Raw genomic sequence first — 23,272 nt, forward strand, 5'->3', positions numbered from 1 at the left:
GAGCAAGGAGTACCTACAAAAAATGTGCACAAATGTACCTGTGAAAATATTTCCAGGTAATGGTAATTTACATTGTGTAGATCTCATTCAACACCCAGGAATGCCACTATTATCTCAAAATAAAGGCTGTCAGTATTTTTTTGAAGCATTATCTTACACAAATCAAAATTCTACTTGTAATCTGTCTTATGCAGAATTTGAGGAAGGGTTCTTAAATTTTAGTCAGAACCTGAGCGAGTGAATTATGGAATGTGCCAGATTATAGTAAAAGTTTTGGGAGCATGAAACAATTTTGTAAAAATGAATTGAAAAGATTAGTGCATTTAGGCAACCTTTTCTTGAATTACAAACTGAACCACTGAAAGGGGGATTGTAAGGAAAATTGACATGGGCAAACTGGCTAGGGCTCTAAAAAGAAATGATGGACAAAATTATAATCCTGGGAACATCAGAGAGAGAGAAAGAGACAGAGACAGAGAGTGTGTGTGTGTGTGTGTGTGTGTGTGTGTGTGTGTGTGTGTGTGTTCTGGCATTCACACACAAGCGTGCATGACTGTATGAGGGATGGTGGGTGTTCATAACCAGAATTGTAAAAGAATTTATGAGGGGAGAAGAAATTTTGGCACTCACAGAAATAATTTCAAGAATGGGCTAAGGATAAATTTTAATAATAATATGACAAATAAAGAAAAGAAAATTTGATAATAGAAAGACTTTGGCAGTGTTGTGATACGTAAATTGATATTGACAGTTTTCAGTTTGCACATTGTTGTTACTATTACTCTGTGGTTGTTAAGCATTCATACATGTATAGTCATTGTAGTGAACGTACTGATTTCCATTTAATAGCATGTTCTTTCACAAAGCTTTCACATTAATTATATTACAATTATCAACAAAAGAATACGTGATCAGGTGTGTCAATCTTTTCGTTCCTTCAGATCCAATGAAACTGGCAATCCTTGGAAGAAAAGAGGCCATTCCTGGATTGTTCTCTTCATGGGCAAGACAAATAATTCCCATACAAGGGACACAAATATGGCAGCAAAAGCATGGACAGCCCTGGAAAAAGTATCCAACACTCTGGACTCATATGAAGAGCGGACTTGCTCAGGAGATTAATTACAATCAAATTTGATAAATGCAACTCAATAGATGACTATTGCAATAGGATCATAACGATGCATTTAAGCTCAATAAAATGAAGTTCCTGGAGAATGAAGAGTGGATAGGGACTTTGCTACTGGCTGGATTGCCTGAACATTATTATTATAGTGCAGAAGTGCTGTAACAAATATGTTTGAGAAGGTTGCACACAGAATCGCAGTTTTGGGATTCTTGGTGTTCGATTCCTATTTGAGCTGGGAACGTGGGATAAAAAACTTTTGGTTTATTCTGTAGCAGCGGCAATTTGTATAGCCATTCAAACACCTGTCTTACTGTAGCTATGTTAGAGTATCTTAAGCAAGGTTTGAATGAGGAGCCAGAGCTGGTGCCCAGATAAATTGTGCAAATTGATTAATTACTTTTGCAAAAAATTTTAATTGGACTGAAATTAATGTTCAGGTAATGGCACCATTGGTACGTGTGCTGTTTGGGTTTCACACACACAAAACACTTTTTTCTGTGAGGTTTTTGAAATGCACCACTTTTATACTTTACACTTGTATGAATTGGTTCAAACTTTGCACCAAGGTAGATAAATGGATAAACTCAAAATGAAATTTTTTATCCATTAATCTTTATCTGTAGATATACATATCAAAAACATATTATTTGTGAGTTTTTTTTACATATGCCACTTATATGTTTCAGAGTTGTGTGAATCAGTTCAAATTTTGTAAGAAGCTAGACAAATACATTGGTCATTCTCTTGTTTTTTGAAGGCTTTATCCACTGCCACAATACAAGAAAAATGGTTTGAAAGACAATAAACAAACCTATACTGGATCAGTCATCACCCAAATCAACAAAAATCTATATCGGTGAGCAAGCTATGGCGGTCTAATGTAAAAATTATGATAAAGTAAAAGTTTGGAACCAGAATGAAAAATTCACCTGTCACAGCACAAAAAAGGCAAATACGTCCTGCTCATTGTTAGGGATGTAAAAGAAGGGAACTAACTTATAGATTTATCTGGCCACTTCAAAGACATTTAAATCAAGACATTTTGATATATGAGAGTTGGAACTTTAATAGTGGCAACTATTTATTTACACCTCGTGCAAAATGGATACGTGTTTCAAAGTTTTACTGACCTTCAAAGTAGTCACCAGCATTGTGTGTAACCCACTGTCAGTGATGTGGAAGTCGTAGAATACTCTTAGCAGTGCCAGTTGTCTTGACAGTTCGAGCAGCACAGTCTATTGCCCAATGAATTTGTAGCAGTTCTGAAGCGTTTCCTTCGGTTTAGAAATCGAGTTGAACTCATGAGAGCTTTAGTCAGGGGAGTGCAGTATATGGTATAGCACTTAACAGCTCCATCAAATCAGTAACAGCTTGCACTGTATGTGCTTGAGCATTGTCCTGCAAAATGGTGGTCAGGTCCTGCAGAAAGTGTCGTCACTTCTGTCTCTATGCTGTTCATTTTTGGAACACAACCTACGACCAGCTTAGATACTGAAGTGAGGACACTTTCTGCAGGACCTGACCACCATTTTGCAGGACAATGCTCAAGCACGTACAGTACAAGCTGTTAATGATTTGTTTGACTGATGGGGCTGCTAAATGCTATACCATCTACTGCACTTACCTGACTTACGCCCTCGTGAGTCCAACTAGATTTCTAAACTGAAGGAAACACTTCACGGCACTCACTTCAAAACTGCTACAAATTCGTCGGGCAATAGACCGTGCCACTCGAACTGTCAACAGAGTTGGCACTGCTAAGAGTACCCTACAACTTCCTAATTGCTGGCAATGGTTTATACACAATGCTGGTAGATTCTTTGAGGGTCGGTAAAAGTTTGAAACACGTATCTATTTTGTACAAGCTGTAAATAAATAGTTACCACTATAAAGTTCCAACCCTCGTATTTGCACTTTTACGTGAGTTAACCAACCTTCCCCAGCACATTAAGCTCCCTTAGCTGCAAGTTGTTGGCACACTTGCATCTTGCAATTTATATGCCAAAATCGCTGGTCCTCTCTCCAAAGTCTAGAAGATTTTCTAGGCATAGTAAATAATACCAAAACAATGACCAGAATCGAAGACTTGTAAAGAACTATTTTGGAACGTTGGTACATGTGAAGATTAATCAGTTCATAAATTACATGTGCAAATTTTGTTTAGAAGAACATGTGTTGATTCTGAAAACTGGAAATTACATTAACCAGGAGATTTATTGATGTGTTCATAAAATGTGTAAGCCTACATGAAAGTTATGGACAGTAAAATGTTTGCAGTGACAACACTTGTATGACATGGCAATGAAGGTAAGGAAAAATTTTTATATTTATGATAAATGTCTGAATAAAAGTTAGTAACAAAACATACAGCAACTACAAGCAGAATACTATCCATGAACCAATGGCAGCAGACATTTATGGACCTCTATCTAGATCACCTGGAATGTGATTTTCAAAATTTGTTCAATTATACCAAATTAAGAAGTCACAAAGGAACTGAAGACGTTGGCTGCCTGTGCACATTGATTGAAACCAATGGGTAAAGTTTAAAATTTGTGCCAGATTGGGATTCAAACCTGGGTCTCCCACTTGCTAGGCAAATGCTCTGACCACTGAGCCATCCAGACGCAATGGACATCATAACTGCACAGACTACCCTAGCATGCCTCCCGTCAGATCAGTTGGTTGGTCGATTTGGGGGACGGGACCAAACAGCGAGGTCATCGGTCCCAACATATTACAGAAGGATGGGGAAGGAAGTCAGCCATGCCCTTTGAAAACAGCCATCCTGTCATTTGTCTGAAGCAATTTAGGAAAATAACAGAAAACCTAAATCAGGATGGCCGGACACCGATTTGAACCATTGTCCTCCCGAATGTGAGTCCAGTGTATGAACCACTGCGCCACCTTGTTCAGTGCCTCCCGTTAGACCGAAATTCTAAACTAATCCACACACTACTAATGTAGTGCCCCTTGCCCATTAGCCTCATTAGTTGCAGCGTTTCACTGATTCCGGTACGAGTCAGAGCCTTGTAAGCATCTGCACTGAAGAGATAGTTGGACACCTCGCCAAAATTATATGTATAAAATTAAGAAGACAACACATAAAAGTCTTATTTCAAAAATTGAGGGGACAAACTTTTCCAAATGTGGTGCACTAGAAGCAACCGTGTCAGACAATGGTGCTCAATTAATTTCAAACACCTGAAAAGAATTTCTAGAAAGAGAGGGAATAAAACACATTTGTATTTCAGAATATCTTCATTTGTTTAATTATCATGTTCTGTACTATATATACAATAAACTGTCACTATTCTGCTTAATGCTAGTCACACCAATGCCATATAAATTTAATTAAATATGATTAGAAAAAAAGCTGATACACTGAGAAAAAAGTTGCTGCCTTCTCAGTTATGCTGTAGAGCAACTGTTCATCTGCTGTTAGTAGGTTAATATCTGTGAGTTTTTAAAAATTTTCCCATTGTGTGGTATCACACCTCACTCCAGCAGATGATGTGTAACCCTACATCCACGAAGAAGAATGCATGATAGTAATGATATTTAATTCATTCATCAGTGTGTTCTGCCAAAAGGCAGGTTTTCACATGGTAGTTCTCCAGGCTGCCCGGTCTTCTGCCATCCTCTTCAGGTCTGCATAATTTCCCCTTCCCTTTATGTCGTCTATCATCTTGTATCTCCTTCTTCCTTTCAGTCTTCTCCCACAAACCAGTCCTTGCAAAGCATCTGCTAGCAAGCACTCCCTTCTCAACGAATGGCCCAACCAGTTCTTTATACTTTTTCTTAAAACCTTCAGCAGACATCTTCTCTCACCAACCCTTTCCAATACTCTTTCATTACTCACTTTTTCCATCCAGCTTATCCTCTCCATTCTCCTCCACATCCACATCTAAAATGCTTCTAATCTTTTTTCATCCTCTCTACATCTACATCTACATACATACTCCGCAATCCACCATACGGTGCATGGCGGAGGGTACCTTGTACCAGAACTAGCATCTTCTCTCCCTGTTTGACTCCCAAACAGAACGAGGGAAAAATGACTGCCTATATGCCTCTGTACGAGCCCTAATCTCTCTTATCTTATCTTTGTGGTCTTTCCACAAAATATAAGTTGGCGGCAGTAAAATTGTACTGCAGTCAGCCTCAAATGCTGGTTCTCTAAATTTCCTCAATAGTGATTCACGAAAAGAATGCTTCCTTTCCTCCAGAGACTCCCACCTGAGTTCCTGAAGCATTTCCGTAACACTCGCGTGATGATCAAACCTACCAGTAACAAATCTAGCAGCCCGCCTCTGAATTGCTTCTATGTCCCCCCTCAATCCGACCTGATAGGGAACCCAAACGCTTGAGCAGTACTCAAGAATAGGTCGTATTAGCGTTTTATAAGCAGTCTCCTTTACAGATGAACAACATATTTCCAAAATTCTACCAATGAACCGAAGATGACTATCCGCCTTCCCCACAACTGCCATTACATGCTTGTCCCACTTCATATCGCTCTGCAATGTTACGCCCAAATATTTAATCGACGTGACTGTGCCAAGTTCTACACTACTAATGGAGTATTCAAGCATTACGGGATTCTTTTTCCTATTCATCTGCATTAATTTACATTTATCTATATTTAAAGTTAGTTGCCATTCTTTACACTAATCACAAATCCTGTCCAAGTCATCTTGTATCCTCCTACAGTCACTCAACGATGATACCTTCCCGTACACCACAGCATCATCAGCAAACAGCCCCACATTGCTATCCACCCCATCCAAAAGGTCATTTATGTAGATAGAAAACAACAGCGGACCTACCACACTTCCCAGGGGCACTCCAGATGATACCCTCACCTCTGATGAACACTCACCATCGAGGACAATGTATTGGGTTCTATTACTTAAGAGGTCTTCGAGCCACTCGTCTCAGCATCCATGTTTCTGCCCCGTATAGTGCCGCACTCCAGACTAAACATTTGCCACGCCTTTTCCTTAGACCTTTATCTAATTTGCCACATAACAGTCTCCTCTTTCTGTTGAAAGCCTCCTTCGCTATGGAAATTTGAGTTTTCGCCTCCTGGTGACATCTCAAGTCTTCAGTTATTGTGCTTCCAAGATATTTGATATTTAAACAACATAGCAATTTAGCTGTTCAGAGTATGGAATTGTTTAGAGGCTTTGTATTGTGGTTTTGTGTGTAACAAGTACGCAAAGGGCCACCGCAGTCACAGTATCTCCATACGGTGAAGTAACTGCGTAGGCTTTTGTGTACACTCTATGCTTCATCAATCCTAGTTGGAGTAATGCAGCAGATTCAGAGTAAATGCCAGCAGCATATCAGTATTGTGGGAGATATGAGTAAAAAACATAAGAAGATTTATTGGTAAGAGTTTCATAGGCTGTTGCGGTGTTCAATTCTAAGACTGGTTTGATCAGCTTACCTCACTAGTGTGTCCTGTGCGAGCCTATTCATCTCTGAATAACTACTGTAAGCTATCCATTTGAACTTGCTTACTGTATTCATGCTCCCTCAATTCAGAACCTTTGCATTAGTTATGCAGTCTATCCATCTAATTCAAACATTCCTCTGTAAAACCACATTTCAAAAGTTTCTATTCTCTTCTTCTCTGAAACATTTATTTCCCATGTTTCATTTCCATACAAGGCTAGACAAATACCTTAATAACACTCACATTTACATCCAACAATGGAAAATCCAGGATGGAATATGACAACATTATGAAAAGGACAGTTGCTACTCACCGTATAGCAGAGACACTGAGTCACAGATAAGCACAACAGAAAGACTGTCAGAAAGTGAGCTTTTGGCCAACAAGGTCTTCATCAAAAATAGACAAAAGACACACACAGATGCAATTCATACACATATAACCACAGTCTCTGGCAGTCTCAGCCAGTCCAGCTTCAGCTGGCAGAGACTGTGGTCATGTGTGTGAGTTGCATTTGTCTGTCTGTCTGGGATGGTTCCTTTGAAAGGGCATGGCTGACTTACTTCCCCATCCTTGACACTATCCAATCTTGTGCTCCATCTCTAATAACCTCGATGTCAATGGGATGTTAAACCCAATCTTCCTTCCTTCCTTTCATTTCCTACAGTGAGGGAAAATGGATAACATATTTAAACATGTTAAAGTTTGTAATATTATTAACAAACGTAGAGAGAACGTCATAGATTATTTGTATGGATAGGGATATTCTCTCAGGAAACAGTGTTTAGAGCTACTTTTCAGGAGTGATCAGAGGGTTGAATAGCTCAATGTGTTCTGTAGGGCCGTGTTACATATACTCCTCTGGTATGCCAATGAACACTCTTTGGTACTTTTGGTGATCGTAGGGTGGGGGTAATAGACGTTTTATAAATATCTTTGGCGTGTATTCTAGAATTCCTTGGGCTCTACACCCCACTCTTCCATTTTTCCTTTTTTCTATACTTTTTTGGTCTTCCTCTTTCCACTATACATTTCTAGGTACTGAGCTAACCTTTCTATTTTCAACATTCCTGATCAAGGCATTAACATTACTGAAATCACAACCATTCCATATCACTACCTTACAATTTGTACAAAAACTCTATCTTTTTATTTGAAGTGGGTCATATGATCATGGGCAGGAAGCTAGCCAGGAATTAGATTGATTACATAAGATATTATAATGCGTTAACAGATCTCTAAATAGTAGATGATTTTATGACTATATACAAACATCATGAGAGTATTGTTCTCCTAAGACATCATGTTTTATTTCTGGATAACCTAAGCCACCTCATGAGATGCATGGCAGACATAAATACCTAGGACAAATTTTCCATTTACCTAAGATGATTAGCTTTGAGGAAGGAGAGTAATGTAAGAATAATGATTTTGGCAGACAGAGTGAACATGATAATCTTCAATGACTTACCTGTTTCAAGTATGACAATAGTCCAAAAGAAAATGTACTCTTTACAAAAGAACATCTCTAATAACAGAGTTTTGAAATACAAGGAGGCAGAACGTAGACTAAAAAGAGTGTTTGTGATAATACTAGAATCATTCAATAATAAAACAGATGAACATATAGCATCACAGCAAAAAGAGTGGCTCAACTAAAAAAATGCAATAATTGAGAATATATTTCTCAGGCACATTGGGACACTTCACATGCATTTCTGAGTGGCATAAACTAAAGATGCCAATTTTCAACATGGGTCACTTTTCTTGCTGGGGTGCGATATATAGTGAGGACAACACCTAATCCAGGGAACTGAAGCTTTTATATGTGTTAGCTTGCTACTTTACAAAAAGATAGTGCCATTTGTTCAATTAATATGTTAGTGCTTAAGGACCTAGTCATGATGGTGTGTCTGTACAGAGACAGTACTTTTAAAGAACAATGTACTGTGATCCAATTTTTGCTTTCACAAAGATGTGCAACCATCAGAAATTTTCTGTTAGATGAACAAACAATACAGAAGTAGTTGCATGGTCTGTGTAAGTTTCCATGGATGGGTGGAAAGTTGAAAGGTAGCTGTAGAAGTGTACCTGACAAGCAACACTTCAGGTGGTTGGTCAGACTCAACATTGCAAGCTTGTATTGATTAAATTATCCAAAAAGGCAAATGACTTACCGTTGGATAAATTGCTGAAAAATGTCAAGTGAGTGTTGGCATAACTCATTCCATCATCCACAGCAAATTGAACTCCTCTAAGACTTGAGCTACGTGGGTCCTCAGATAACTTACGATTAATCACGAATAACAGAGATTTTGCATAGGCCCCGAGATCATGTATCACTTCAATAATGCTGAGATGAAATTTTGGTAAGTCATTTTAACATGGAGTCCAAGCATCAAAACATGCAGTGGAAACATCCATCGTCTGCCTATAAGAAACTCAAAACACACCCTCGTCTGATACAATCATGTTGACTATGCTTTGCAGGCCCATAGACCCATTATCAATCATTTTTTGGAAGAGCAACACAATTTCAGTAGCCTGTACAGCGTGTATACATGGACAAGAAAAAGAAATTCCCAGATTTCCCTGTTAAAAATACACTTCTTCCTCATAAAAATTCACTTTTTTTGGCTGAAAATACACTATACCCTGAGTGGAGGTATATTTTTTCTGTGTTCTCTTTGAATGGTAAAGGTTTTATACATAAGTGTAGAACTTCTCGACACTTTAGGAAATGAAACCCAGCAAAAAACAATGTGTTTTGGAAAGCTCTTTGAAGCGCGGCAACATGTAGAAGGTATATTTTCATATTACGAAAGAATAAATACGAATTCCGCCAAATGAAGCACAGTAGCTTCCAAGGCACTGAAATTGAGATTTCAATGTGCTTTTGTCAGCCAATCATAGCTCATGTTAGTGATCTCACTCACCAATGCCAGCAGATACTCAGAGCATAGGACATGTGATGTCAGCCACCAGCATGCGACTGTTAAGTAGTACAGACACATAAATGGGAAAAGTTAATGTTTTAAATAAATATACATACAGTATAGCTATAAGAAAAGCTAAGCTTTCATGTATAATATTCGCCTTTTCTAGTATGTGTTATCCTTCAAGATATATCAAACACAAATGTGCAAGTAAAATTTTAAATAAAGACACAAATGGGTTGTCTTTTGGGCCTACATTTTTCTAAGTGGCTGGTCCTCGAAGTGTTTAGTATTGAATGAGAGTCAAACACTCTGTTATGTAAGAAATTCATCACACATTCTTACATGTACTGTAATTCATCTTGCATAAATAGACACTTACATTAAAAGTAACGCTTTTCAAATCAGCTCATCAAAAGCAGTTTGTGTTTCAAACTATTGCATAGTCTTCATCCTCACATCTTTGACACATTTTTCTGTCAGAAAATGCTTGAGTGTGCTCTGTGTTTTGTTGCTGTAAATGGTGAATTTTCTTTTCATCTGCAGTTTTATGTGGTGTTATTCCCTTGCTTATGTTTTATTGCTGCAGTCTGCAGAAGCTGGCTAAAGTAAAATTCTTTGTTACAATTGTGGTGTCACCGCCAGACACCACACTTGCTAGGTGGTAGCTTAAATCGGCGGCGGTCCACTAGTACATGTCGGACCCGCGTGTCGCCACTGTGTGATTGCAGACCGAGCGCCACCACAAGGCAGGTCTCGAGATACGGACGAGCACTCGCCCCAGTTGTACGACGACATTGCTAGCGACTAGACTGACGAAGCCTTTCTCTCATTTGCCGATAGACCGTTAGAATAGCCTTCAGCTAAGTCCATGGCTACGACCTAGCAAAGCGCCATTAACCGTATCTGAAGAGAGTCTTATTTGTATTATCAACAGCGATGTACCACAACATGGAATAAAGTTAAGTATTTGAGGAGCTGCATACTTTTCTTGCTACCATTCACTACTTATCCTGTTCCAGAATTCACGCCCGTCTGCGTTAGATAGCGTGCATTTAGGCCGCCTCTATCTACAAGGTGTTTGCACATTTACCAACACAAAATTGGCGCCGAGTATTGGTGACGCGCCCACATTGCAGTCATTTTGATAGTAACTTGCTCTGATTTACTTGTGTCATGGCTTCGCCAGATGTACTGTCCGAATTTTATCGCTTGCAGACTCAGCAGGCGCAGGCGTTATTGGATGCCCTTGGACAGCTCGTCCAGGGTCAACGTGCCATTCAAACCGATGCGGCAGCCGCCGCTTCACCGCTCCCGCAGCCACAACATGCAGTTGCACCGCAGTTTCGCAATTTTGATGCACAGCACGAGACCTGGACTGAATGGTCACGCCAGTTTGGATTTCATCTCGCCGCCTACAGAATTCAAGGTAATGAGCGGCAGCCATTTTTGCTTTCGTGTGTAGGTGTGTCCACCTACTGTGTGATAGTGAAATTGTTTCCCCGACGCGACGTAGCAACTCTGTCATACGAAGACATTTTGTCTGCTTTAGATGCCTATTTCAAAGAAACAGTAAATGTCGTTGCAAAAAGGTATACATTCTTTCGTACAAAACGTACGGCCGGTCAAACTAATCGGGAGTGGGTTGCAACTTTGCAAGGCCTTACTAGGGATTGTGCGTTTGAATGTGACTGTGGCCTTCCTTATTCAGATACTATGGTACGCGATGCAATTGCACAGAACGTTTCTGATGTTCGCATACGGGAACAGATTTTGAAACTAGTTAATCCCTCCCTTCAGCAAGTGATAGACATATTGGATAGGCAAGACACACTTGACTGTGCTCAGGAATCATTTGAAACTTCGCCAGCCGTGTGTAACATTACCCGGCCCGTCTGGCGCGCTGCGCGGCCCGGTAAACTGCCCTCGCGCACATCTGCGCAGCTGCCGCCACGTTCTAAACCAGGTGTGCCGCGCCAGCACACAAATGCAGTGAAATCATGCCCGCGGTGTGCAACTCGACATTCGCGTGAAAATTGCCCATCACGCCAAGCTACTTGCTTTTACTGTTGTAAGAAAGGACATGTTCAAAGTGTTTGCCAGATGAAGCTCAGATCAGACAATCACAATCATTCCCGGCCTTTTGCTTCGCGCCGGAATCGAACCAAGGACACTCAGGCTCGTGGACCTTCCCCCATGGACATTCATGTAGTTACTTCCACTTCATCCAGTGCCACTCTTTCTAACAGTGACTGTGTTCGTCCCACAACAAGTGTGTGTCGACGTCGCCGGAAATCACGTCAATTAGCGAGTGATGCTGTACCTGTATCAGTTCAAATTGCACGGGACAGTCGCTCTTGTCGTCAGCGGGACAATAAACTTTTTGTAGACTTGGACATTAATGGCAAAGTGATCCCATTCCAGCTCGATACCGGAGCTGCAGTTTCATTGCTCAATCACGACACGTACAAACAACTGGGCAAACCTCCGTTGTGTGCCGCAAATGTTCAGTTAAAAAGTTATTCAGGACAGCAGATCCCTGTGTTAGGACGGTGCCGCCTTCTTGCAACATACAAGGGACACACAAAACTTGTGTCATTTTACATTCTTCGTTCTTCTACTGCAGTGAACTTGTTTGGTTTAGATTTATTTCAATTGTTTAACTTGTCTATAGTAAATCAGGTCCTATCAGTGAACCAGACTGTGCCTTCAGACAGTGTTTCTCGTCTGTGTGAAGAATTTGCAGACATTTTTGCACCGGGCCTTGGTTGCGCTAACAACTATGAAGCACACTTGGAACTGAAAGTAAACGCGCAACCGAAATTTTTCCGAGCGCGCAATGTTCCCCACGCATTGCGTGATGAGGTCGCAAGAACATTAAATGATCTAGAATCACAGGGTGTAATTGAACGTGTGCAAGCTTCTCTCTGGGCCTCACCCTTAGTAATTTTGCCAAAACCTTCCAGAAAACTGAGACTTTGTGTGGACTTCAAGGCAACAGTGAATCCACAACTAGTGACTGCAACTTTTCCCTTACCCCGCCCGGAAGATCTTTTTGATAAACTGTGCCTGGGTAAATACTTTTCCAAGTTGGACCTAGCAGATGCGTACTTGCAAATCCCAGTGGACACCGAATCCCAGCGCGTCTTGGTGGTTAACACGCATCTTGGTTTGTACCGCTTCAAAAGACTGCCATTCGGGTGTGCATCCGCCCCTGCATTGTTTCAGCAATATTTACAAACTGTTTGTGCGTCGGTCCCTACTGCTGCGAACTATCTGGACGATATTGTGATCTCCGGAAAGACGGCCGACGAGCATTTAGCACACCTACGAACATTATTTCAGGTATTGCGACAAAATGGTCTTCGCTTGCGGAAGGAAAAATGTGTGTTTTTTGCTCATGACTTACCATACCTGGGGCATGTCATCAATGCCCAAGGCATACATCCGAGTCCAGAGCACCTCCGTGCCATACAAGATTTGCCTTTGCCACAGAATGTGAAGCAGCTACAGTGTGTGTTGGGTAAAATTAACTATTATCATCGCTTTCTGCGCAATACCTCTTCCATTTCAGCTCCGCTTCATAGCTTACGCCGTAAGGGTGTTCCGTTCGTCTGGACGACGGAATGCGAATGCGCCTTTTGCCAGTTGAAATTGGCGTTGCTTTCTAATGCTTGCCTTACGCCATTCAATCCCCAGAAACCCCTTTTGTTGATGGTAGATGCATCGGATTTCGGGATCGGTGCTGTGCTTGCGCACAAAGTTGGCTCGCATGATCGCCCTATTGCCTTTGCGTCAAAATTACTCTCGTCTGCGCAAAGAAATTATTCACAGATAGAGAAAGAAGCTTTGGCTCTCGTGTTTGGTGTTACTAAGTTCCATGATTTCTTGTATGGTCGTCACTTTACCATCATCACAGACCACAAACCTTTGACGTCGCTTTTTCATCCGAACAAGCCTGTACCTCCGCGTACAGCGCAGAAATTCATTCGCTGGTCTATTTTCCTCTCGCAGTACCGCTACAATATCTTGTATCGGTCCACTGCTAAGCACGGAAACGCCGATGCGTTGTCCCGTTTGCCGGTTGCTGAGGATAAAGCATTCGATTCTTCCAAACTTGCTTGCATGTTCATTGATTCAGAAACAGATGAAGTGGTCGAATTGTTTCCTATTGATTTTCGTCGTGTAGCTACAGCCACAGCTGCTGACCCTGTCCTTGCTACGGTTTTGCGTTTTGTTGCTACGCAATGGCCCTTGTCAAAGTCACGGATCGAGGATCCGTTGGTTCGCCGATTTTTTGCTCACAAGGAGAGACTTTTTGTTCGACGTGGTGTTTTGTTGTTGCGTTCTGATAATGATCAGTCCAGAGTCGTGGTCCCACGTTCATTACAGTCCTCTGTTTTACGGCTTCTTCACCAAGGACATTGGGGTATAGTGCGAACGAAACAACTTGCTCGTCAGCACAGTACTTGGTTCGGAATCGATGCTGCGATTACGAATATGTGTTCTTCGTGCCCGGCGTGTGCCGAACAACAATCCGCACCGCCGCGGAAAGTCTTTGCATGGCCAAAAGCCACTTCCCCTTGGCAACGCTTGCACATCGATTTTGCTGGTCCATTCTGGAATGCTCGATGGTTGGTTCTGGTAGATGCCTTCAGTAATTTTCCTTTTGTTGTCCGGATGTCTTCCATGACGTCAACTGCCACCATCCAAGCGTTGTCTGCTATCTTTTGCATTGAAGGTCTTCCGCAGACTATTGTTTCCGACAATGGCCCACAATTCATGTCCGCAGAATTTCAGTCATTCTGCCAGGCCAATGGTATTCAACATCTGACTTCCACGCCGTTTTCGCCTCAGTCAAATGGTGCCGCGGAACGATTGGTCCGGACTTTCAAGTCACAGATGTTGAAGTTGAAAGAATCGCATTCTCGGGAGGACGCATTGTTGCTCTTTTTGTCTTCGTATCGCTCTCAGCCCCGAGATGGTCGCTCGCCGGCTGAGTTGCTCCACGGTCGTCCTCATCGAACCTTGATGTCTTTGCTGCACCCGCCGCATCAGGTTACTGTGCAGCGGCAGACTCCTGGTTTTGCTCCAGGCGACGCTGTATTTTATCGCAACTATCGAGGTTCACGGCGTTGGCTCGCAGGGCGCATTCTTCGCTGCCTCGGCCGTGCGGTGTATTTGGTTTTGGGGGCCTCTGGTGAGGTGAGTCGGCATCTCAATCAGCTGCACCTCTGTCGTCGCCCGGGTTCTGCCGCTCCCCGTCTGCTTTCAGCGACAGTGCCGTCCGGTCAGCGCCCTGGGGACCCATCTACTGGCTCGCCTCATCCCCAGGTGTTACCGACGACGCCTTCCATTTTGCCCCATGGCGACGCGCCGCCGCAGTCGCCGCCGCCGCCGCCGCCGCCTGTTCTCCCTCCGGCGCCGCCCGCATTCGACGCTTCGCTGCAGCCGCCGAGCGCCTCCCTGGGTCACGCGCTGCCGATCGCTTCCCGTGACCAGCTGTCCTCCGCCATGGAACTCTTGCCCGCTGCGGACCACATGACGTCATCGCGCGTCGGCTACCCCGACGCAATGGAGGTCGACCCTTCAGCCCCTCCTGTCTCTGTACGGGTGCAAACACCGCATGTTGACGTGCACCCTGGACTAGGTTTTCAGGCGTTTCCTAGCTCCCTTCGGACCGAATGGCCGGGTGCGGGTGGCACAGCCTCGCCTGTTGTTAGGCTCCCCACCTCATCGCATATGTCAACATGGGGTCCTCCCCACGGCGGGCGGAAGCCTTATCACACGACCGTTCGCCGATTTGCGGGGGAGGAATGTGGTGTCACCGCCAGACACCACACTTGCTAGGTGGTAGCTTAAATCGGCCGCGGTCCACTAGTACATGTCGGACCCGCGTGTCGCCACTGTGTGATTGCAGACCGAGCGCCACCACAAGGCAGGTCTCGAGATACGGACGAGCACTCGCCCCAGTTGTACGACGACATTGTTAGCAACTAGACTGACGAAGCCTTTCTCTCATTTGCTGAGAGACAGTTAGAATAGCCTTCAGCTAAGTCCATGGCTACGACCTAGCAAGGCGCCATTAGCCTTACATAGTTTGATAGTTATCGTATGGAATGTCTCATCAAGAACGATGTATACAACAAAGAATAAAAGATAAGTATTCGAGGAGCTGCATACTTTTCTTATTAGAATTCACTACGTATCCTGTTCCAGAATTCACGCCCGTCTGCGTTAGATAGCGTGCATTTAGGCCGCCTCTATCTACAAGGTGTTGGCACATTTACCAACACATCAACAATATGATTTCTTACCAGTCAAAACCACACAATAAAGAATTACTGGAATTCTAAAAAATTTCCAGTCCCCCCCCCTCCCCCCCTCCTCAGTACACCCTGCTATACCACTCAGACAGAACCGCGAGCAAAGTCAACCCCATCATTTAAAAAAGTCAGGAATAGCAGAGGGACTGTGTGCCGCTTCCCCAAGACAATGTTGGGTCTAGTATAGTACAACCAACTTTGCAAACTATTGGCCAAGTGGGCTGGGAGGTCTTACCTCATCCTCCTTGTGGCCCTGACCAGTCAGGAGGTAAAGAAAAAGGGCTAAGCTTTTATCAGGATCAAGGTGCAGAATTCTTCACTGAGGGATCAGAATACCTTTACAAAACTGGGACAGGTGCACAGATGTTGGAGGGGAATTACAAGGAAAGATAGACAGCAACTGTACTGATTTAATGAAACATTTTTTTCTGTACAGCTATTTGTGTGTATTAAATGACCCCTTAGAATTATGAAAGATGTTTGACATTTTTTACTGTGAGAGTAAGTCTTCATACTGACTTCTCTCTCTCTCTTTTGTGGTCTTGCTATGAAAGTTGAATCCAGATTCCCCCATTTCTCTTTCTTTTGTTGCAAATAGACCATGGTCTCTCCCTTACAAGTTTGCACCAAAGAAGAACAAGTGGTGATCCAGTTTTTGTGGTCAGTTCAGTGTAATGGGGACCACAACCTGTCAAAGATGAACAGTGGTATCAGAGTCTTGCTGCAATGGAATGTCTACAAATGAGCAGCAAATCTGAAAAATGGTCACCAAAAATGATTATAACATACGTATGCATGTGACACTGTTTTGATAAGACAGATGAGTGACAATTGGTGAAGTGGCATATCATCTGCAAATTAGTCATGGTTCTGCCTATGAAATCATTCACAGCAAACTTGGGCTTCATAAGATCTGTGCAGAATGGGTCCCAAAACAGCTCAGAGTGTTGCATTAAGAAAAGTGCTTGAACATCTGACAAAAACATTTGCATCACTATGGTAACAGGTTTCTCGGTCACACTCATCACTGGTGATGAAACACAGATACAGCATTATGAGCCGGAGAGTAAACAGCGGAGTACGGAATGGAAATGTCCACAATTGCCCAATAGGAAAAAGTACAAAACCCAATAACACACAGGATAACTGATGCTTACCATTTTTTGGAATGTGCTGGAACATTATCAGCAGAGTGGCACAATAGTAAACAGTGTACGTTATGAAACTTCCTGGCAGATTAAAACTGTGTGCTGGACCGAGACTCGAACTCGGGACCTTTGCCTTTCGCAGGCAAGTGCTCTACCGACTGAGCTACCCAAGCGTGACTCGTGCCCCTCCCCACAGTTTTAATTCCGCCAGTACCTCGTCTCCATGTTATGGTGAGATGCTTACTAACAGGCTACAGCCTGCAATTTAAAGCAAATGCTGAGGACTACTGTCAAAGGTTGCATTGTCACACGACAATGTCCATCCACATGTGACTGCTCCCATTGGTGAAATGCTCCAGCAACTCAAGTTTTAAGTAATGGCTCACCCTCTGCATAGTCCAGATCTTGCCCCTTCTGACTACCAGTTCTTTGGTTCACTCAAAGGGGCATTACAGGTACATCTATTCACCTCAAACAAAGAAGTGAAGGACACGGCGCCTGCGTGGCTTACTGCTCAGGTGAGAACCCACTTTTCTCGTGCAACGACGGACCGAATGCATTGAAAAGCAAAAGACCATACTGAAAAATAATGTTAACATACACGTTCTTCTTTTATTGCAATAAAATGTACAGTTCCATTGTGGATAAGTTTTTACTTCCCCTTGAATTTGCTTGATAATTATCTAATAAAGACACACAAAATGGCAACAATTTGTTTGGTACAATGAAATCTTAATATTATTCATTATAAAAATGCTAGGGTATGCCATTGAAATAATGTACCAGACAAATACTATTCCAAAATATACAAATTTATTTATTTTCAAAACTACAAGGGTGTGCTGAAAAGTAATGACTTCAAATTTTTTATAAGAAACTCTTAAAGCTTTTTAAATAAAACAAACCTTATTAACATCCTGCATCTTCATTCTTAATGTTTACGTGTTTAGTTCTCAATATTGTTACGCTGGCAACAAACACATTTGTCCCAACAAAAGACCAGTTTGTTCAAACTGTGACTGTAGGATGTTTGACTATGTTGGCATTACCACAAGCTCACTACTGCTTGTATCACTTCATCGCTATCAAAGTAAACTCCTCAAAGAACGTTTTGGAAACAGATGAAAATCAAAGGGGGCCAACTTGGGACTGTACGGAGCATTACTGATGACAGCTAACACAAGGTGGCAGATTCTTGCTGGTGTTACAGCACTCGTGTGTGGTCTGGCATTGTCATGCTGAAGGATGAATTCCTTTTTCTGAGGGTCTTGTAGTATCTTGCAGAGTTTAGGTGGTGACTTTAGGTATGAATTCCAAACACACCACACCTTGAACACCCCACAGCACTGTGAGCATGACTTTGTTTGCTTATTGCACGGTCTTGAATGTTCTTCGCATCAGTCATTGTTTGTCCATTGATGCTCTCTTGTTTTCATAGTCTGTCACAATACTGTTAAGGAACCCAGTGCCCTCAGAATCAAAAGACTAAAGAAGCATACAAGGTACACACCTTGCCCACAGTTTTCTATAATGCAGTACTGCAGCGATGGCCCGTATGTGCTCTTGTGATACGCCACAGTTGCCTGAGATTTGTGTCTGTGATAGCAGGTGATTTTCTCTGATGAGTTCATCACCTTGATTTCGATGAGCCTATTCATTTGCCATATGTGATCACCCACTGCGAGCTCAGTCACACATTTTGATGTTAGCACCACCATTTCCTTGATTACGAAAATGAACAACCCAACATTGCACGTTGTTGATGTCAACACAGTTATCACTGTACAGAGCTTTCATTCTTGGAGGTGCATTTTCTGCTGTTAGAAACACGATCACAGCAAGCTGTTTCTCATGCACCGACATCGTATTGTTACACACCTCCATGTTACACACTACAATTCAGAGTCCTGTAGTGGCAGAGGGTTGCAATGACATCGTTATGTTACACACCTCCATGTTACACACTACAATTCAGAGCCCTGTAGTGGCAGAGGGTTGCAACTTGTGCCAGCAAAGCGGGAAAGTCAACTGAGTAATATGCATGACATACAATACCTCAGTCGACACTGAGACACAGTAAAAGATTTGGAGGCATTGCTTTTCAACACACCCTTAGATGTTCATGTTACCCAACTCAGTCAGAGTGAAGTTGTGATAAAAGATGATATGTCACCTTAGAGAGGGGGAGGGGGAGAGAGAGAGAGAGAGAGAGAGAGAGAGAGAGAGAGAGAGAGACAGAAGAGAGTGTGTGTGTGTGTGTGTGTGTGTGTGTGTGTGTGTTACTGCTATGATCATCATCATTGCTATTACTACTGTTGTTGTTCATTTCTGAAGAGACGTAATTAACTGTAGCGATACAAGTGTTGGGTAAAAGATAGGAGAAAAAAAGAAGAAATGCTCACAGCTAAAAGCAGCACACACCACCTTAGCCTGTTGCACAAACTTGTACTGCTCGGCGGATGGTGCTCTCACACGATATTCAGCTGGCTTGTAAAACTTTAAATCTCAATTTCTCAACAACACTTGAGAAATATCACAAAGCCAAAAATTAATATTGTCCTGCACAGAAATAATTCGTGGGTAAGAGTATTCTGAGGTGAAGTTAGTGGGGAGAGATGGGCGCCCAACCTTGAGTTGCTTCCCCAACGACCACTCTGAACATGGCAACACTGACAACAATAGAACATTCAGGTTGTTGTTTACTTCCATTGCATTGTATTTTTGTGATGTGCTAAATGGAACTCTGTTGCAATAACTTTTGCTGATAAATTGGAAGCTATCATATAAGCTGAAAAAGAAAACTGTTGTGGCTTATTATGGAGTTGGTGTTCCTATCATTTTGGAATAGGTGAAGCCTAAATTTCTAGAGAAGCTGAAAAAAAAGAAAAAAAAAAAAAGAGGGTGAGGAGGGTGAGGCTCTTAATCTCTGTTTTACCCAACAACGAGATAGAAGCTCATCTTTCAGTGTCCCAGCAATGCAAGAAAATATTAACTGAATTGTTAGCCGAGGAAAAAAGAGGTACTTTTTCAAGCTCTGGGTGATTAGACAGGTTTAAAAACAGATATGGCATTCAGCAATTTAATATATGTGCAGGGAAGTTATCTGCAGAGCCACATGCAGTTGATGTTTTGAAAACAGAGGCTGAAGATCACAGCTGATGCTATGTTAAGGACCATAATTACAGTGCAGATGAAACAGATGTTAATTTTAAGATGTTGCCTAGAGATCCTTAACTTCCTTAAAAGAAACATCTGCCCCAGGAGATAAAATGAAAAGAAGAACAGAAAATGGTTATTTTGGCATCAAACACATCTGGCACACATAGACTGCCTCTAGAACATATCAGGAAGTTGAAAAACCTTGAGCATTGAAAGATGGTCCAAAAATACACTATCAAGTTTTCCCAAAGCCCAAAAAACATCTTGGATGTCTTGTTAACTCTTGGCCAAATGTTCTAGTGATCAGTTACAATGAAAAGTGAAAAGTTTTAAACTAAACAAAATGGTCTCCCTTAAAAATCAATACATATTCTTATGGACATAAAAGAATTGATTTGTTGAGCATTTCCTTCCCAAAAAATTATCTGTCTAATTCAGCCACTGAACAGCCATATTGCGAGCTGTTTTTGAGAACCTTCCTGCAAGACAGTGATACAGAAAACAACATGAATGAAGAGCTGAAGGCAGTAAATATGAAACATGTAATTTATTGGTTGGCCCAATAATGTGGAAGCAGAAACTCTTCATAGGTGCTGGAGAAAACTGATGCTGTTGAAGGCGACCACTTGGAAAATTTCAAAAATGGGAGAGAAATAGTAAAAAGAATTTCTTGATGTGAAGACTTGAATGCGAGCAAGGTGAATGAATGGGTTGTTGGAGACAATTTTCAAGAAATCATGAACCAAGAAATAGTACAAACAGTGTTTCTTCATCAAAACTTTTAAAAAATATGTACTGTGATATTACAAAACAAAACTGTGTAATACTTAGGGCTCAATTGTTAATTTTATGCCTTTAACTTCTGTTTGTTTTAATGTTTCTAGTTTGTCTTCGTGTAGATATTCATGGCTTAACTTGAAAACACTGTCATCTGGAACGGTTCCCATCCCCTCCCCATTTACTTTGGTTAATCAATGTACTGTACCACAATCATACAAATGATCAGCAAAATAGGTGATTCACATACACTAAAGAACAGTAATCATAATTTTCCTATGTTATCACCTGCTGGCATTTCACATGCTATTTCAGTACTGTGGAGAACAGCCTGGCTTGTCGTCATAGCGTTTTTACAATTGTTCATCCACATTTATTCTCTCTCATCCTCTAAGAGCATGAATGTGAGGTGTCAGATGGGGAGAAAGGGATGACAAGGTGGGATGGAGAATGAGAGCAAAATATCTACAACATGTGTTAATTATTACAGACATATCTTACCTGAGATTTACAAGTCTTCCTGGGAAGCTGTCAAATGGTATGCGATAACCCGAAATATGGTGGAAGGAAAGGTACTGGAGCCCTGGCATATCGAGCAAGTATTCCATACCCGGCAAATCAGTACAGGTAAAGCTCAGTGAGGACAGTGCTGGCATCCGGGCAACATGTTTTAAGAGCTCTCCTCTTTCAGTACAGTTATTACTTATTCTTAATCTGGAACAAAATGAAAACAACTTTCATTAAGAGAGATACCAGAAAGAATAGAATTATTCCTCACTATCAAAGGCACTACATGAGCACAAGATACTTACACCGTAAAGCCAAAGAAACTGTACACCTGCCTAATATCACGTGGGGCCACCGCGAACACACAGAAGTGCCGCAACATAACATGGCATGGATTTGACTAATGTCTGAAGTAGTGCTGGAGGGAATTGACACCATGAATCCTGGAGGGCTGTCCTAAATCATAGGATATGCGGGGGTGGAGATCTCTTCTGAACAGCACGTTGCAAAGCATCAAAGATATGCTCAATAATGTTCATGTCTGTGGAGTTTGGTGGCCAGCAGAAGTGTTTAAATTCAGAAGTGTGTTCCTGGAGCCACTCTGTAGAAATTCTGGATGTGTGGAGTGTTGCATTGTCCTGCTGGAATTGTCCAAGACTGTCAGAATGCACAGTGGACATGAATGGATGCAGGTGATCAGACAGGATGCTTACATAGACATATCTAGGGTACCATATCAATTGAACTGCACACACGCCACACAGACCTTCCACCAGCTTGAACAGTCCCCTGCTGACACGCAGGGTCCACGGATTCACGAGGTTGTCTCCATACCCATACATGTCCATCCATTCAATACAATTTGAAACGAGACTCATGTGACCAGGCAACATGTTTCCTGTCATCAACAGTCCAATGGTAGTGTCAACGGGCCCAGGCTTTGTGTCTTACAGTCATCGAGGGTACACGAGTTAGCCTTTGGCTCTGAAAGCCCATATCTATGATGTTTCATTGAGTGGTTCACACACTGACACTTGTTGATGACCCAGCATTGAAATCTGCAGAAGTTTGCGGAATGCTTGCACTTCTGTCATGTTGAATTATTCTCTTCAGTTGTCATTGGTCCTGTTCTTGCAGGACCTTTTTCTAGCAGCAGCGATGTCCAAGACTGATGTTTTACCGGATTCCTGATATTCATGGTACACTTGTAAAATGGTCGTATGGGAAAATCACCACTTCATCGTTACCTTGGAGATGCTGTGTCCCATTACTCTTGTACCGACTATAAAACAATATTCAAACTCACTTAAATCTTGATAACCTGTCATTGTAGCAGCAGTAATCGCCCTAACAGCTGCACAGGCACTTGTTGTCTTATATAGGCATTACCAGCTGCAGTGCCATACTCTTTTTGTTATTATTTTCCAAAGTGATTGTACACTCAGAATTTGTCCCTCAAAACCAGGAGGTTACGAAAAGGCTGCACAGAGTTCAACATGAAAACGTCTGGCTTTGTGGAATTCCGTGAATGCTTCGTGCATCACAGCAATGCTCCTGCATACACAGCTCTCAGTGTTTGCCAGTTTTTGCCCTCAATGAAAATGACTACCTTGACCTATTTGCCCTATTGCCAGATTTAGCACCCTCAGACTTCTTCCTGTTCCTGAGAATGAAAAGAGACTTGAAAAGGAAGTGTTTCTGCCAATGTTGAAAGTGCTAGTAGGTATCAAAGATGACAAATTAAAAATATGCTTCTGACACTGGAATGAATGTTTGGACAAGTGGATTAATGCTAATGGAGAGTACAATGAAGGAGATTAAGGTCGTAT

General features: G+C 42.0%; 1 protein-coding gene across 1 annotated transcript in view; it reads right to left on the reverse strand.

Annotated features, from left to right (window-relative positions):
* Positions 1-23,272, reverse strand: part of LOC126428256 (uncharacterized) — a 42,791-nt gene that overhangs the window by 8,483 nt on the left and 11,036 nt on the right. The window contains exon 3 of the mRNA XM_050090169.1: positions 21,438-21,650. Coding sequence (XP_049946126.1) covers positions 21,438-21,650 — 213 coding nt within the window. The remainder of the gene's footprint in view (positions 1-21,437; positions 21,651-23,272) is intronic.

This window comes from Schistocerca serialis, chromosome 12 (assembly GCF_023864345.2).
Source record: "Schistocerca serialis cubense isolate TAMUIC-IGC-003099 chromosome 12, iqSchSeri2.2, whole genome shotgun sequence".
NCBI classification, from domain to species: domain Eukaryota; kingdom Metazoa; phylum Arthropoda; class Insecta; order Orthoptera; family Acrididae; genus Schistocerca; species Schistocerca serialis.